The 13,847-nt window shown below is 30.0% G+C and overlaps 1 protein-coding gene across 1 annotated transcript; it reads right to left on the bottom strand.

Moving 5' to 3' along the window:
• Positions 1-135: 135 nt before the first annotated feature.
• On the bottom strand, positions 136-13,357 carry LOC141683850 (protein CHROMATIN REMODELING 5-like). Its single transcript, XM_074488638.1, has 20 exons — positions 13,127-13,357; positions 12,093-12,155; positions 11,887-12,001; positions 11,552-11,603; positions 10,130-10,193; positions 9,218-9,304; positions 8,941-9,140; positions 6,874-7,065; positions 6,726-6,793; positions 6,058-6,157; positions 5,744-5,967; positions 4,760-4,848; positions 4,449-4,657; positions 3,416-4,377; positions 3,106-3,327; positions 1,903-3,033; positions 1,749-1,816; positions 564-1,676; positions 410-477; positions 136-337 (listed from the first exon to the last, which is right to left on the bottom strand). Exons 8-11 carry the CDS (start codon positions 6,991-6,993, stop codon positions 5,956-5,958), a joined length of 300 nt encoding a protein of 99 aa, XP_074344739.1. The 5' UTR covers positions 6,994-7,065; positions 8,941-9,140; positions 9,218-9,304; positions 10,130-10,193; positions 11,552-11,603; positions 11,887-12,001; positions 12,093-12,155; positions 13,127-13,357; the 3' UTR covers positions 136-337; positions 410-477; positions 564-1,676; positions 1,749-1,816; positions 1,903-3,033; positions 3,106-3,327; positions 3,416-4,377; positions 4,449-4,657; positions 4,760-4,848; positions 5,744-5,955.
• Between the last annotated feature and the right edge of the window lie 490 nt (positions 13,358-13,847).

The raw sequence follows: 13,847 nt of genomic DNA, 5'->3' as shown, positions 1-13,847 counted from the left end.
GTAGATTTAGGTATTCATTTCTTTATTTAACATGACTAAAAGCATGCACTATTTAGGTGACAGCCGAGGTCCCGGAGATGTGGGCATACTGCTAACTTTATTATTAACAACTTATTTATCATACTACATTATCCAGATATTTAACCCACTTCATAAAAATATAATCCAGATAGTACCGTAATAACAATAACACTAAGTTACACTAGTAACTATAAACACTATAACACTAAGTTACCCTGATAACTATAACGAGCTATTCTAAAAAAGTTCTACCAAGGTCCTTTTCGAGACGCCAATACCTCCCTAACATAGTTGCAACATGGTTATAAACCCAAACCTACAAAAGATATCAAAAAAAAATCAATTATCAAAGTTTAATTATAGATATTAAAATATACATAAAACTTACCTTATAATTTACTGAAAACGTCTCTTGCACCAAATACGTTAAAGTCTTCGTCAACATCACTTCTAATCCTGCAAAATTTACCAAATAGTCAAAGTTAATTATAATTGTATAAAAATATAAAATGAATAATTTAAAATGTCTTCGATCAACTTGCATGTGCGACGTTGCTTCTCTCTTTCCCAAGCACATCAAACAACCTTGTGGAAGGACTAGAGCAAAAGCCTATCAAAATAAAATCAATCTTATTTAAACTAATTTTTAATCAAAATAAAAATTCAATCAAAATGATTTAAAAATTTAAAGGACTAACCTTGAACTCTGCAACCCTAATAGAACTTGACTTCACTTTATAATCACCAAGAACACTATGCAGGATCCCCTTTACGATATGTTCATAATCTAGCCCTATTCTATATTGTATAAAAGATAATACAATCCTACGGAATAATACACAATTTACTGATACGTCATATAATTTTTATACATATCTTAACTAGTAAACACGTAATCAAAAAACACGATATTAGAATTGAGGACTGTATAGTACAGTTATCAATACTTTAAACGGATCCAAATAAATACATATAATAAAGTCAAACTCCCCGATTCGGGCAATAAATTGTAATTTTGTGGTTATGCTTGAATTTATAAAAGGTTTATTACATTTTGGATTGAGCTTGAGCTAGTTTCCATTAACTAGTATAAGAAACTTTCTCAAGGTGCCTACGTACCCTATCTAGTTAATTAGGGATCAAATCCACGTAGTTCTCTACTTTGAGATAGTATGTTGTTTCATAAACTCAACTGTTATCAATTAAAGATATATGTGAACTTATTTGAAAGATTACGGATTTATTTTATTCGCACGATTAATAACTTAGAGAAACTATAAGATTTTGTTTATTTACAAGATTAAAATATATCATAGGTGGTAGATTTAGGTATTCATTTCGTTATTTAACATGACTAAATGCATGCATTATTTAGGTGACAGCCGAGGTCCCGGAGATGTGGGCATACTGCTTACTTTATTATTAACAACTTATTTATCATGCTACATTATCCAGATATTTAACCCACTTCATAATAATATAATCCATGTAGTACCGTAATAACAATAACACTAAGTTACCCTAAAAACTATAACACTATAACACTAAGTTACCCTAATAACTATAACGAGCTATTCTAAAAAAGTTCTACCAAGGTCCTTTTCGAGACGCCAATACCTCCCTAACATAGTTGCAACATGGTTATAAACCCAAACCTACAAAAGATATCAAAACAAAATCAATTATCAAAGTTTAATTATAGATATTAAAATATACATAAAACTTACCTTATAATTTACTGAAAACGTTTCTTGCACCAAATACGTTAAAGTCTTCGTCAACATCACTTTTAATCCTGCAAAATTTACCAAATAGTCAAAGTTAATTATAATTTTATAAAAATATAAAATGAATAATTTAAAATGTCTTCGATCAACTTGCATGTTTGCATGTGCGACATTGCTTCTCTCTTTCCCAAGCACATCAAACAACCTTGTGGAAGGACTAGAGCAAAAGCATGTCAAAATAAAATCAATCTCATTTAAACTAATTTTTAATCAAAATAAAAATTCAATCAAAATGATTTAAAAATTTAAAGGACTAACCTTGAACACTGCAACCCCAATAGACCTTGACTTCATTTTATAATCACCAAGAACACTATGCAGGATCCCCTTTACGATATGTTCATAATCTAGCCCTATTCTATATTGTATAAAAGATAATACAATCCTACGGAATAATACACAATTTACTAATACGTCGTATAATTTCTATACATATCTTAACTAGTAAACACGTAATCAAAAAACACGATATTAGAAATTAGGACTGTATAGTACAATTATCAATACTTTAAACGGATCCTAATAATACATATAATAAAGATACAAAATCCCCGATTCAGCCAATATATTGTATTGTAATTTTGTGGTTATGCTTGAATTTATAAAAGGTTTATTACATTTTGGATTGAGCTTGAGCTAGTTTCCATTAACTAGTATAAGAAACTTTCTCAAGGTGACTACGTGCCCTATCTAGTTAATTAGGAGTCAAATCCACGTAGTTCTCTACTTTGAGATAGTATGTTGTTTCATAAACTCAACTGTTATCAATTAAAGATATATGTGAACTTATTTGAAAGATTGCGGATTTATTTGATTCGCGCGATTAATAACTTAGAGAAATTATAAGATTTTGTTTCAAAATTTACAAGAATAAAATATATCATAGGTGGTAGATTTAGGTATTCATTTCTTTATTTAACATGACTAAAAGCATGCATTATTTAGGTGACAGCCGAGGTCCCGGAGATGTGGGCATACTGCTAACTTTATTATTAACAAATTATTTATCATGCTACATTATCCAGATATTTAACCCACTTCATTAAAATATAATCCAGATAGTATCGTAATAACAATAACACTAAGTTACACTAGTAACTATAACACTATAACACTAAGTTACCCTAATAACTATAACGAGCTATTCTAAAAAAGTTCTACCAAGGTCCTTTTCGAGACGCCAATACCTCCCTAACATAGTTGCAACATGGTTATAAACCCAAACCTACAAAAGATATCAAAACAAAATCAATTATCAAAGTTTAATTATAGATATTAAAATATACATAACACTTACCTTATAATTTACTGAAAACGTCTCTAGCACCAAATACGTTAAAGTCTTCGTCAACATCACTTCTAATCCAGCAAAATTTACCAAATAGTCAAAGTTAATTATAATTCTATAAAAATATAAAAAGAATAATTTAAAATATCTTCGATCAAATTGCATGTGCGACGTTGCTTCTCTCTTTCCCAAGCACATCAAATAACCTTGTAGAAAGACTAGAGCAGAAGCCTGTCAAAATAAAATCAATCACATTTAAACTAATTTTTAATAAAAATAAAAATTCAATCAAAATGATTTAAAAATTTAAAGGACTAACCTTGACCTCTGCAACCCCAATAGACCTTGACTTCACTTTATAATCACCAAGAACACTATGTAGTATCCCCTTTACGATGTGTTCATAATCTAGCCCTATTCTATATTGTATAAAAGTTATTACAATCCTATGGAATAATACCCAATTTACTGATACGTCATATAATTTCTATACATATCTTAAGTAGTAAACACGTAATCAAAAAACACGATATTAGAATTGAGGACTGTATAGTATAATTATCAATACTTTAAACGGATCCTAATAATACATATAATAAAGAAACAAAATCCCCGATTCATGCAATAAATTGTAATTTTGTGGTTATGCTTCAATTTATGAAAGGTTTATTACATTTTGGATTAAGCTTGAGCTAGTTTCCATTAACTAGTATAAGAAACTTTCTCAACTTGCCTACGTAGCCTAACTAGTTAATCAGGGATCAAATCCACGTAGTTCTCTACCTTGAGGTAGTATGTTGTTTCATAAACTCAACTGTTATCAATTAAAGATATATGTGAACTTATTTGAAAGATTGCGAATTTATTTGATTCGCGCGATTAATAACTTAGAGAAACTATAAGATTTTGTTTCAAAATTTACAAGATTAAAATATATCATAGGTGGTAGATTTAGGTATTAATTTCTTTATTTAACATGACTAAAAGCATGCATTATTTAGGTGACAGTCGAGGTCCTCGAGATGTGGGCATAATGCTTACTTTATTATTAACATCTTATTTATCATGCTACATTATCTAGATATTTAACCGACTTTATAATAATATAGTCCATATAGTACCGTAATAATTCTAACACTAAGTTACCCTAATTACTAAAACACTATAACACTAAGTTAACCTAATAACTATAACGAGCTATTTTAAAAAAGTTCTACCAAGATCCTTTTTGAGACGCCAATACCTCCCTTGTGTACTTGCAACATGGTTATACACCCAAACCTACAAAAGATATCAAAACAAAATCAATTAGTGAAGTTAATTATAGATATTAAAATATACATAAAACTTACCTTCTAATTTATTGAAAACGTCTCTTGCTCCAAGTACGTTAAAGTCTCCATCAACATCACTTTTAATCCTGCAAAATTTACCAAATAGTTAAATTTAATTATAATTTTATAAAAATATAAAATGAATAATTTACAATGTCTTCGATCAAATTGCAGGTGCGATATTGCCTCTCTCTTTCCAAAGCACATCAAATAACCTTGCAGAAGGACTAGAGCAAAAGCATGTGAAAATAAAATTAATCTCATTTAAAACTAATTTTTAATCAAAATAAAAATTCAATCAAATTGATTTAAAAATTTAAAGCACTGACCTCTACCACCCCAGCAGACCAGTACTTCACTTTATGATCACGAAGAACACTATGTAGTATCCCATTTACGATGTGTTCATATCCTAGCCCTATTCAATATTGTAAAAAGATAGTACAATCGTATGGAATAATACACGATTTACTAATCCATAATATAATATCTTTGCATATTTGAACTAGTAAACACAATAGTAGAAGTGAGGACTGTATAGTACAGTCATCAATACTTTAAACGGATCCTAATAATACATATAATAAAGTAAAAATCCCCGATTCGGGCAATAAATTGTAATTTTGTTGTTATTCTTGAATTTATAAAAGGTTTATTACATTTCAGATTGAGCTTGAGCTAGTTTCTATTAACTAGTATAAGAAACTTTCTCAAGGTGCATACGTACCCTATCTAGTTAATTAGGTATCAAATCCACGTAGTTCTTTACTTTGAGTCAGTATATTGTTTCATAAACTCAACTGTTATCATTTAAAGATATATGTGAACTTATTTGAAAGATTGCGGATTTATTTTATTCGCACGATTAATATATTATAGAAATTATAAGATTTTGTTTCAAAATTTTTAAGATTAAAATAGATCATTGGTGGTAGATTTAGGTATTCATTTCCTTATTTAACATGATTAAAATCATGCATTATTAGGTTACACCCGAGATCCTAGAGATGTGGGCACACTGCGTACTTTATTATTATCCATGTATGTTATCATGCCACTTTATCTAGATATTGAACCTACTTGATAACTATATAGTCCATCTAATACCCTAATAAATATAACACTAAGTTACCTAAGTTACCTACGTAGTACGAGCTATTCTAAAAAAAAAGATCTACCTAGGTCCTTTTCGAAATGCCAATATCTCCCTAACATAGTTGCACTATGGTTTATACTCAATCCTACAAGATATATCAAAATAAAAGTAATTATTAAAGTTTTATTATAGACATCAAAATATACATAAAACTTACCTTGTAATTTACTGAAAAAGTCTTTTGCACCAAATACGTTAAAGTCTTCATCAACCTCACTTCTAATCCTGCAAAATCTTACCAAATAGTCAAAGTTAATTATAATTCTTTAAAAAATATAAAATGAATAATCTAAAATGTATTCGATCAAATTGCATCTGAAATGTTGCTTCTCTCTTTCCCAAGCACATCAAAACAACTTTGTAGAAGGATTAGAGCAGAAGCTGTCAAAAAAAAAATCAATCTCGTTTAAAACTAATTTTTAATCAAAATAAAAATTCAATCAAAATGATTTAAAATTTTAGAGGACTAACCTTGACCTCTGCCACCTCAACAGACCATGACTTCAAATTATAATCACCAAGACCACTATGTAGGATCCCTTTTACGATGTGTTCATAAACTTGCCCTATTCTATATTGTATAAAGATAATACAATCATATGAAATAATACACAATTTACTAATACCTAATATCATATCAATACATATTTGAACTAGTAAACAGGTAATAAAAAAACACATTTTATAGAATTGAGGACTGTATATTATATTTATTAATACTTTATATGGATCCTCGAAGATATATAATTAAGTAAAACCCCGGTTTGGGCAAAAAATTGTAACTTTGTGGTTTTCCTTGAATTTATAAAATGTTTATTACATTTTGGATTGAGCTTGAGCTAGTTTCCATTAGCTAGTATAAGAAACTCTCTCAAGGTGCCCAAGTACCCTATCTAGTTAAATAGGGATCAAATCCACGTAGTTCTCTACTTTTAGCTGGTGTATAGTTTTGTAAACCTAATTGTTATCATTTAAAGATATAGATATGAATTTACCTAATAATACACTTAATTCAAACCCACACACATAATAAATAAGATAAAATGCTGACTAGACCCCTACAATAGACAAAGGAAATTACCAAAGTTCATCGATGTTGTTATGCAGTGGTTTACCAGTTATAAGCAAAAGGAAATTACCGAAGTTCCTCGACGTTGTTCTGCAGCGGAGTACCAGTTATAAGCAATTTAATCTTAGTTCTGAATTCCTGCAAACCATATTTTGTATTTCAAATATCTGCACAGAGAGTAAGCACCGTACCTATAGCTCTGTGAGAATTGCCAATACCACATGTGACACATATACTGCAGCTTTACTGTTGTTTAACCTATGTGCTTCATCAACCATGAGATAGTTCCACTTAAACTTAGAAAGCACTCCCTTGTCCTTCATTAGTACTTCATACATAGTCAACAGGGCATCAAAATTTATGCCCCTTCCATTCTTATTATCAGAGTAGAATTCATATTGTTAACAAACCTACAAGATACAAATATGTATTATTAAAATGAACTAGGTAATGCTACTTGTAATAGGAAGTCTGGACATAAGGGGGTTATTATCTTCCATTAAGTGAGGAGATGATCACAGAAAAGCAACTAAGCCTCAAATGTTCTGAGAACAACTTACCATTTACAACATCTACATTCAAGTTAATGCTGCTAGTAATAGGAAGTTTGGACAGAAGGAGGTTATTGTAGAAAAGTAACTAAGCGGCATATGTTCTGAGAACAACTTAACATTTACAACATCTACATTCTCATTTAAGTAATAAGCTTCCTAATGTTTCTCAATATTGATTGTGGTAAAGGAATGTTTATCATCTTTTATTTTTTAAAGCTACCAGTAATAACAATGCAATGAAAATGATTATATAAATTCAAATGAGTTCAACCAAGAATTTTATTAAAATAAGCAAGGAGACCATCTTTGTCATTTGTTTTTCTTTAGGTATCACCTGAAGACATAGTGCAAAATATAAACTTCAATTACTTCAAGATAACAATTACATTAAGCTTATATTTAACCAGTAATGTCTAAATAATATCACCTCTGATTAAAAAATATGCTGTTTACTGCAAATAATACTGTAATTGGCAAAGTATTTGAAAAACGCATTATAATATTACAGGAAGTACTGCATTAGTATTGTAATGGTAACATTAATAAGGGTAGTATGTCTTTTTCTTTCTAGGAGTTAGTTACAGGAGTTCGTCTATAAATAGTGATGTGCATCTTGTATTTTGGATTATGAATGTGATTTATGGAAAGGAAATTAGTTTTCACCAATCTTCTTCCTCTCTCTATAACTACTTTCTCCCTATAGGGTTTTGATCCCAAATCTCCCTCTAAACTACGTTTCTCTCTCGTTTCTGCTCTAAATCTCTATGTTTCTCTTTCAATCTCTCTGATCTCTGCTAATTCTCTTTACTCTGATTAGAATATCAGTAAACACCAAAAACATACAGAAAAAACACTAAAACCATGAAAAACCTGACAAATATAATCAGTACACAGTGTTCTAGTTCCTGTTCTTTCAAGATTATGCACAAAAGTTAAGAACTTTGTACAAATTATTTATCCTTTGAATTTTTTGTTGACTTCACATTATATAACAAAATGGACTTTTAACAAGCTTTCACGTCATTTTACTACCGTAGACCTAGTTCTACTTCACACTTTTATAAGATTATGAATAGGTATAAGAGTTTTGTTAAAATTACATATACTTCAACTAATACTGTTGACTTCACAACTTTCCCCAAAATGTCCTGCTAATAATCTCTCAAGACATTCAATTACTTTCTACATTTCAATTTTACATTCACAACAAACGGATTAAAAAGAATCAACACAATGGAAATATTAGTAAGCGTCTAGTTTCATCATCAAAAGTTATCCCTCAATGCCAGAAAGAAAATTTCCAGCAGACTACTGAAAATCAGTTGCATATCTTTCAAATTATGCCATCATTTCTACAATTTTAAAGTCATCGGCAGCATCAAATGATGTCTTATAAAATACTAACAAACATAATATAATAAAATACACATATTTTATCTTAGTAATGTTGTACAGCTCCTAAAATTTTAAAATATTTAATTGCATGCACACACACACACACACACATATATATACTAGTATTTGAACAGGTTAACAACTCAAAATAAGAGTAGCCAAGTATCAAGTCGAGCCTCAACCCTCAAGCTTGACTAATCTAGGGTAAAATTTAAGATAGCTCAGTTTTTATTCAGGTTACCATATTTAATGTTGTTTCACACTGTATATAACAGATATGCTTGAAAATTTTCATGTATCTATAATTAATATGCAGAAAGAGTGTTACCAATCTACCTTAGTCAACATGCATACATAGGCAAAAACATGAATCAGTTAAACCACGGTCAATTTGATACCCCTCGGATTGCACGGGCTCTAACATATATAATGACATCCATTTCGGGCTGGCATTTTTAAAATTCTTTTTCCCAATTTGATAATGTCGATAATGGAACAACAACAATAACAAATGGACCATAAATTTGTTGAGGATTCTGTAGTAAGAAAAAAAATGTTATTAGAAACACTTTCCATCTTTTCCAGAACAAAAGCAACAGAATTATCAGTGTACCTTCAGAAAACCAAGCATAAAACCGACTGAAAAGTTCTGCCCAACCCCATTTCATCAGCTAATATAACATTAGTATCATTGCTCCAACTGCATTGTCAAACTAGATTGCATTAGAATTATTCCACTGCTGAAAAATCTTACGTAGCATGAAGCTAACTGCTGGTAACTGTTAACAAGGAAGTTTAATCCCTCAAGCTGATAATCTTTGAGTTTACCACCCTTCAACCATTCAGGCTGTGCATCAAGCTTCCTCAAACTTCAAGGAAAAGAAAATGACTCCATCGAAAATACACATAATCAACTTTAAAAGGGTTTCTTCATACTAAATTTAGAATGGATGATTTTGACAATCAAGAAAAGTAAATTTTAAGCACAAATTAGCAAGAAAACAATCCTTAAAATCATCTCTATTAATTTTCATTTTGCTAAATAGTAGAACCACTATTCTAGTTACAATACTATAAAAAAATGTGTTCCACATAAGTATCCTTTGTAAATTTTAAATATAGCATTTGAAACTGCATGTTCGCCACCAAGGTACATGAGTTCCAATGTACATCGATGGCACAAGAATGAATTTAAAAAAAAAAATCCACAGGTCAAAATGGAACTTTGTCAGAAGAATGGATGTAGTATAAAGTTTTAACACCAATATACCATCACTTAGAAGTGGACTCTTCTTGAGCAAAAATTAATTTTAAATAAGGTTCCTTCAGTAAAATGAATATACTTGACCCAACAAATGAATAAAATGATGGGTCAAGTTTCATTATCAAGTAGTGTTTACGCTCAGATATGCACGGTCACCTATCCACGCAAGTTGGAAATTTGATTCATAGTCACATCTTAAAAGTAAAAACAGACAACACAAGATGCAAACATCCATATAACAAAACAATGTTTGAGGCACACCTCTGCTTCTCCTTTGTTGAACATCTACCATTTTCCCCTGTATTTCTAATGCTACCTCGTGGGCCTGCATACAACAACATAAAACAAAAGTTCTTTTGTAGACGCGAGAATTCATTTAATCATTACAGAAGTAGAAGTACTAGTGCGTATGTCCAAGTCACTAGTATCATGTTTTTTAAAACAGCAAACAGACGGAAAAGTAATCGCAACACAAATGAAAAAATGGTGCAGCTACAGGAAAGAATTTTCCCTAAGTGGCACTTTTAAATACCTGACAAGGAAGTGTTGTTTATTAAGAGCAAACCACTTTTTATAATCTGATTCCAAATAGGGCAACATTTTGTTGGCATTAGATTTAAGAAAAAATGTACCTTATTATTTTATTCGCATACCTGATTTCTGGTTGTCCAAAAAGTTATCCTTCTATTTCAAATTTACAGATATCTTACAAATAGGGCTTATTGAGATAACTGCAACTGTTTACAATGTTTTAGATCATCAAAACTATTCAGAATTAAAAGTACGCCACCTGGGCTGTTCTTCTATGTGGACTAACAACACAGCCAAGAAACAGTTGTTTTCACAAAGTACTTGACACTTCCTTTAGTTACTTAAAAAAAGGATTGTTTCCATTTCTCTTCTATTCTAACCCTTTGACCACATGACTAACTTTTGTTGAGAGCTTACAAACAAAAAATGATGCAAAAAATAAGATATTTAAATATAAAAATTGGTACTTAAATACAAAATTATATTATATATATAGCTAATTTTACGTCAACGTGCTATGTGAATAAAACTCTTTGCCTACTTGTGGAAAAAGGGGAACAGAAATTATAGTACTCATTTTTTTCTAAAGTAGATCACAACAGGGGAATTATTCAAATTGGTAAGAAAATTTAAACGACCACTTAATATTTCGGCACATCTTCCTTACTTACAAAAAGTCAATGATACACTTGAACCAAAGAAACATAAAGAATCTAAAAAACTGATGGTAAAAATAGGAACGATAGACATAAGACATATATACACGCATGAATTTCCTTCAAGCATATAACATTTAGATGACATAAATGCAATAAAATCATGTCTTAAGAAAGATGGTGAAAAAATAATCACACTTTCATAAGATAAGAACACTTCTAAAATCATGGGACTGACTACGAGCCTTCATGTATTTCTTATAAAAGTTAAATGTTACGTTATCCATAGTACACTGTATCACCTTTGTCTTTTTATGGGTATCATCAAATGGTAATGTGGTCAATAACTAACAGAGTACTGAACGTAGAAGGCAACACTACTTAACTACTACAGGTAAGTAGACATGCAAGTCATAACTTCCAAAAAAAATGAAAAGCAAGAAACTCAGCAGAAAGATGCAAATAGGACGAATCATGATATGGGGAGAAGAATTACCTTAAACTCATCGATATCTTTTTGAGAAAATGATATATCCAAGTATTTCTCCCTAATATGACAGGCATAACTTGTGTGTCAGAGTATTTACAATATCGTACAGATGTAAATAACACATACAATCATTAACAAAAGCGAGATGAGTAGCTTTCCACTACCTTCTCTATAAATAAAAGAAAAAATCACAATTACATTTATATCAGAGAACTATGTATTTCCATGTATTAGACCAATTTGGATATTTCCAACCGAAACTGACATAAAAAAATCAGAAGCTAGATACTTTATATAATAATTATGCGCAGATTGTATATAGTGAGAGCAGTGTTATTAACTTTTAATTGGTTATTTCCAAGTTGCTTCAGCATAAGATAGTCCTTGCCACTTCACCAAGTACTCCAAATTATCTAAACTTTCCTTGCTGATTCTTTCTGCAATTACCCTTTCCACCTGACGTTTCATCAAAATAATTTAACACATAATGACATGGAAAAGTAATGGATGACGTAAACAACAGTACTGTATCAATGCTGAACCTGACCGTTTTGTTTTGTGAAATTTAAGTCCAATTCCTTGCTCATGTCATGGACCTCGATCTGAAAGGCTGTGCCACATGGTAAATTGAAAAGTAGAACTAAGTCATCCTTTGTAGAAAATAAAGATGTTACATGAACAAAAATCTACACAGCACAAAGAAGATGTTTATCAAATTAAAATCCAATGAATCATAGCTTCAAGCCATTGGCTTTCACTCATAAAAACAAGTCCGCGTTAACTTTTGCTGTTAAAACTGTAACAAGGCAGGTCTTTCTTATACCATAGCAATTTTACAATGATACTATTCTTAGCAACTAAATTCAGAAATGATTAATTCAAAACGCCACAAATAACATAAACATGACGTAGATGATCATTCCAGAACTTTATCTAAGTTCTATTTAAGTACAACAAACACAACGTAATACATACATGTTTCACAAAAAATGCAACAATTCGAAGTTTGAATACTCACAACGTAACAGAGTAGTTCAATTTCAGACAATAGTGGACTGAACTACTATCTTGCAACCTACTAAAATGGCAGATACAATTTCAGCAAACTTACCTTTGGTTAAAGTTCAGATAGTTTTCAACCACACACACAAAATACCCATCAATAATTCATAAAAAAGCAGAGCGAGAACACTGAATGATATACTCAAAACCCACCATCATATATCTATATATATACACATATATTCAAGAATTTATATTAGGAATAAAAAAAACCTATATAAAAAATCAATCATATACATACAAACACATATCATATCACACCCGAACATTTTTTTCAACCAGAAATCAAGAAAATCGATAAAGTTAAGAATTAATCAGAAATTTAAACCAAGAACACCGATTACATGTATACACATAAAGAAAGCAGCTACTCATTAAAAACTCATATCAAGAACTAAAAATTTCAAAACCCACAAAAATATATACGCCCAACAGATATTTAAGACCCCTAATTCTTCAAAACTCAAACCAAATTAACAGCAAAAATTCAAGAAAAGAAAAAACAGATATAAATTATACCTTATTTTCTCCGAGTCCTTCTCAGTCTCTGTTCTTCTCTTTCTCTTTCTCTCTCTACTCTCCTCTCTCTCTCTCCATAAATAATATGACACTCTTTAGAAGCCATCTTTCCTGTAAAGAAAACCCCTTCTTTTCTTCTCCATATCTCTCTCTCTCTCCGTGTATCTCTCTCTCTAATCTATTTCTCTCTCTCTCTCGACCCTTTTTTTTCTCTCTTTTTATACAAACAGAGTTGTGAGTCTTTTTATACAAACAGAGTTGTGTTTTTTATAGCTGGTATAAAATATTAGTTTTAATTCTTCATTTCCGAGTAATTAATTTCAAGAATAATTTTATTCTTCTTATTTTTTTATTGCATTATATTGACAATTAATTAATTTTAAGGATAATAAATATCTTTTTAAAATTTTATAAATTTAATTTTCAAATTAATAAACTCTTTCTATTCATGAATGTTTGTTCATTAATTTCAAATTAATAAAATTTTTATTACATGTTTATACGCTAAAAAATTTTGTTCAAAAAATCAAATATATCTCAACATTCATCCTTACAAAATTGCAAACAATTCTAGTCTTCATTTAGATAGTATTTTTATTAATATATTCATTTTATTTCACTATTTTATATGTATTATTTGAACACACATGAGAAAAAAATATTTAAATCAAATTAAAATATAATTTAGTACAGTGTTGTCATCTATTTAAGTGGCTCAAAT

This window comes from Apium graveolens, chromosome 9 (assembly GCF_009905375.1).
Source record: "Apium graveolens cultivar Ventura chromosome 9, ASM990537v1, whole genome shotgun sequence".
Classification (NCBI taxonomy): Eukaryota; Viridiplantae; Streptophyta; class Magnoliopsida; order Apiales; family Apiaceae; genus Apium; species Apium graveolens.
Note: the sequence above shows the minus strand (reverse complement) of the source record. Positions and strands in the feature narration are given on the sequence as shown.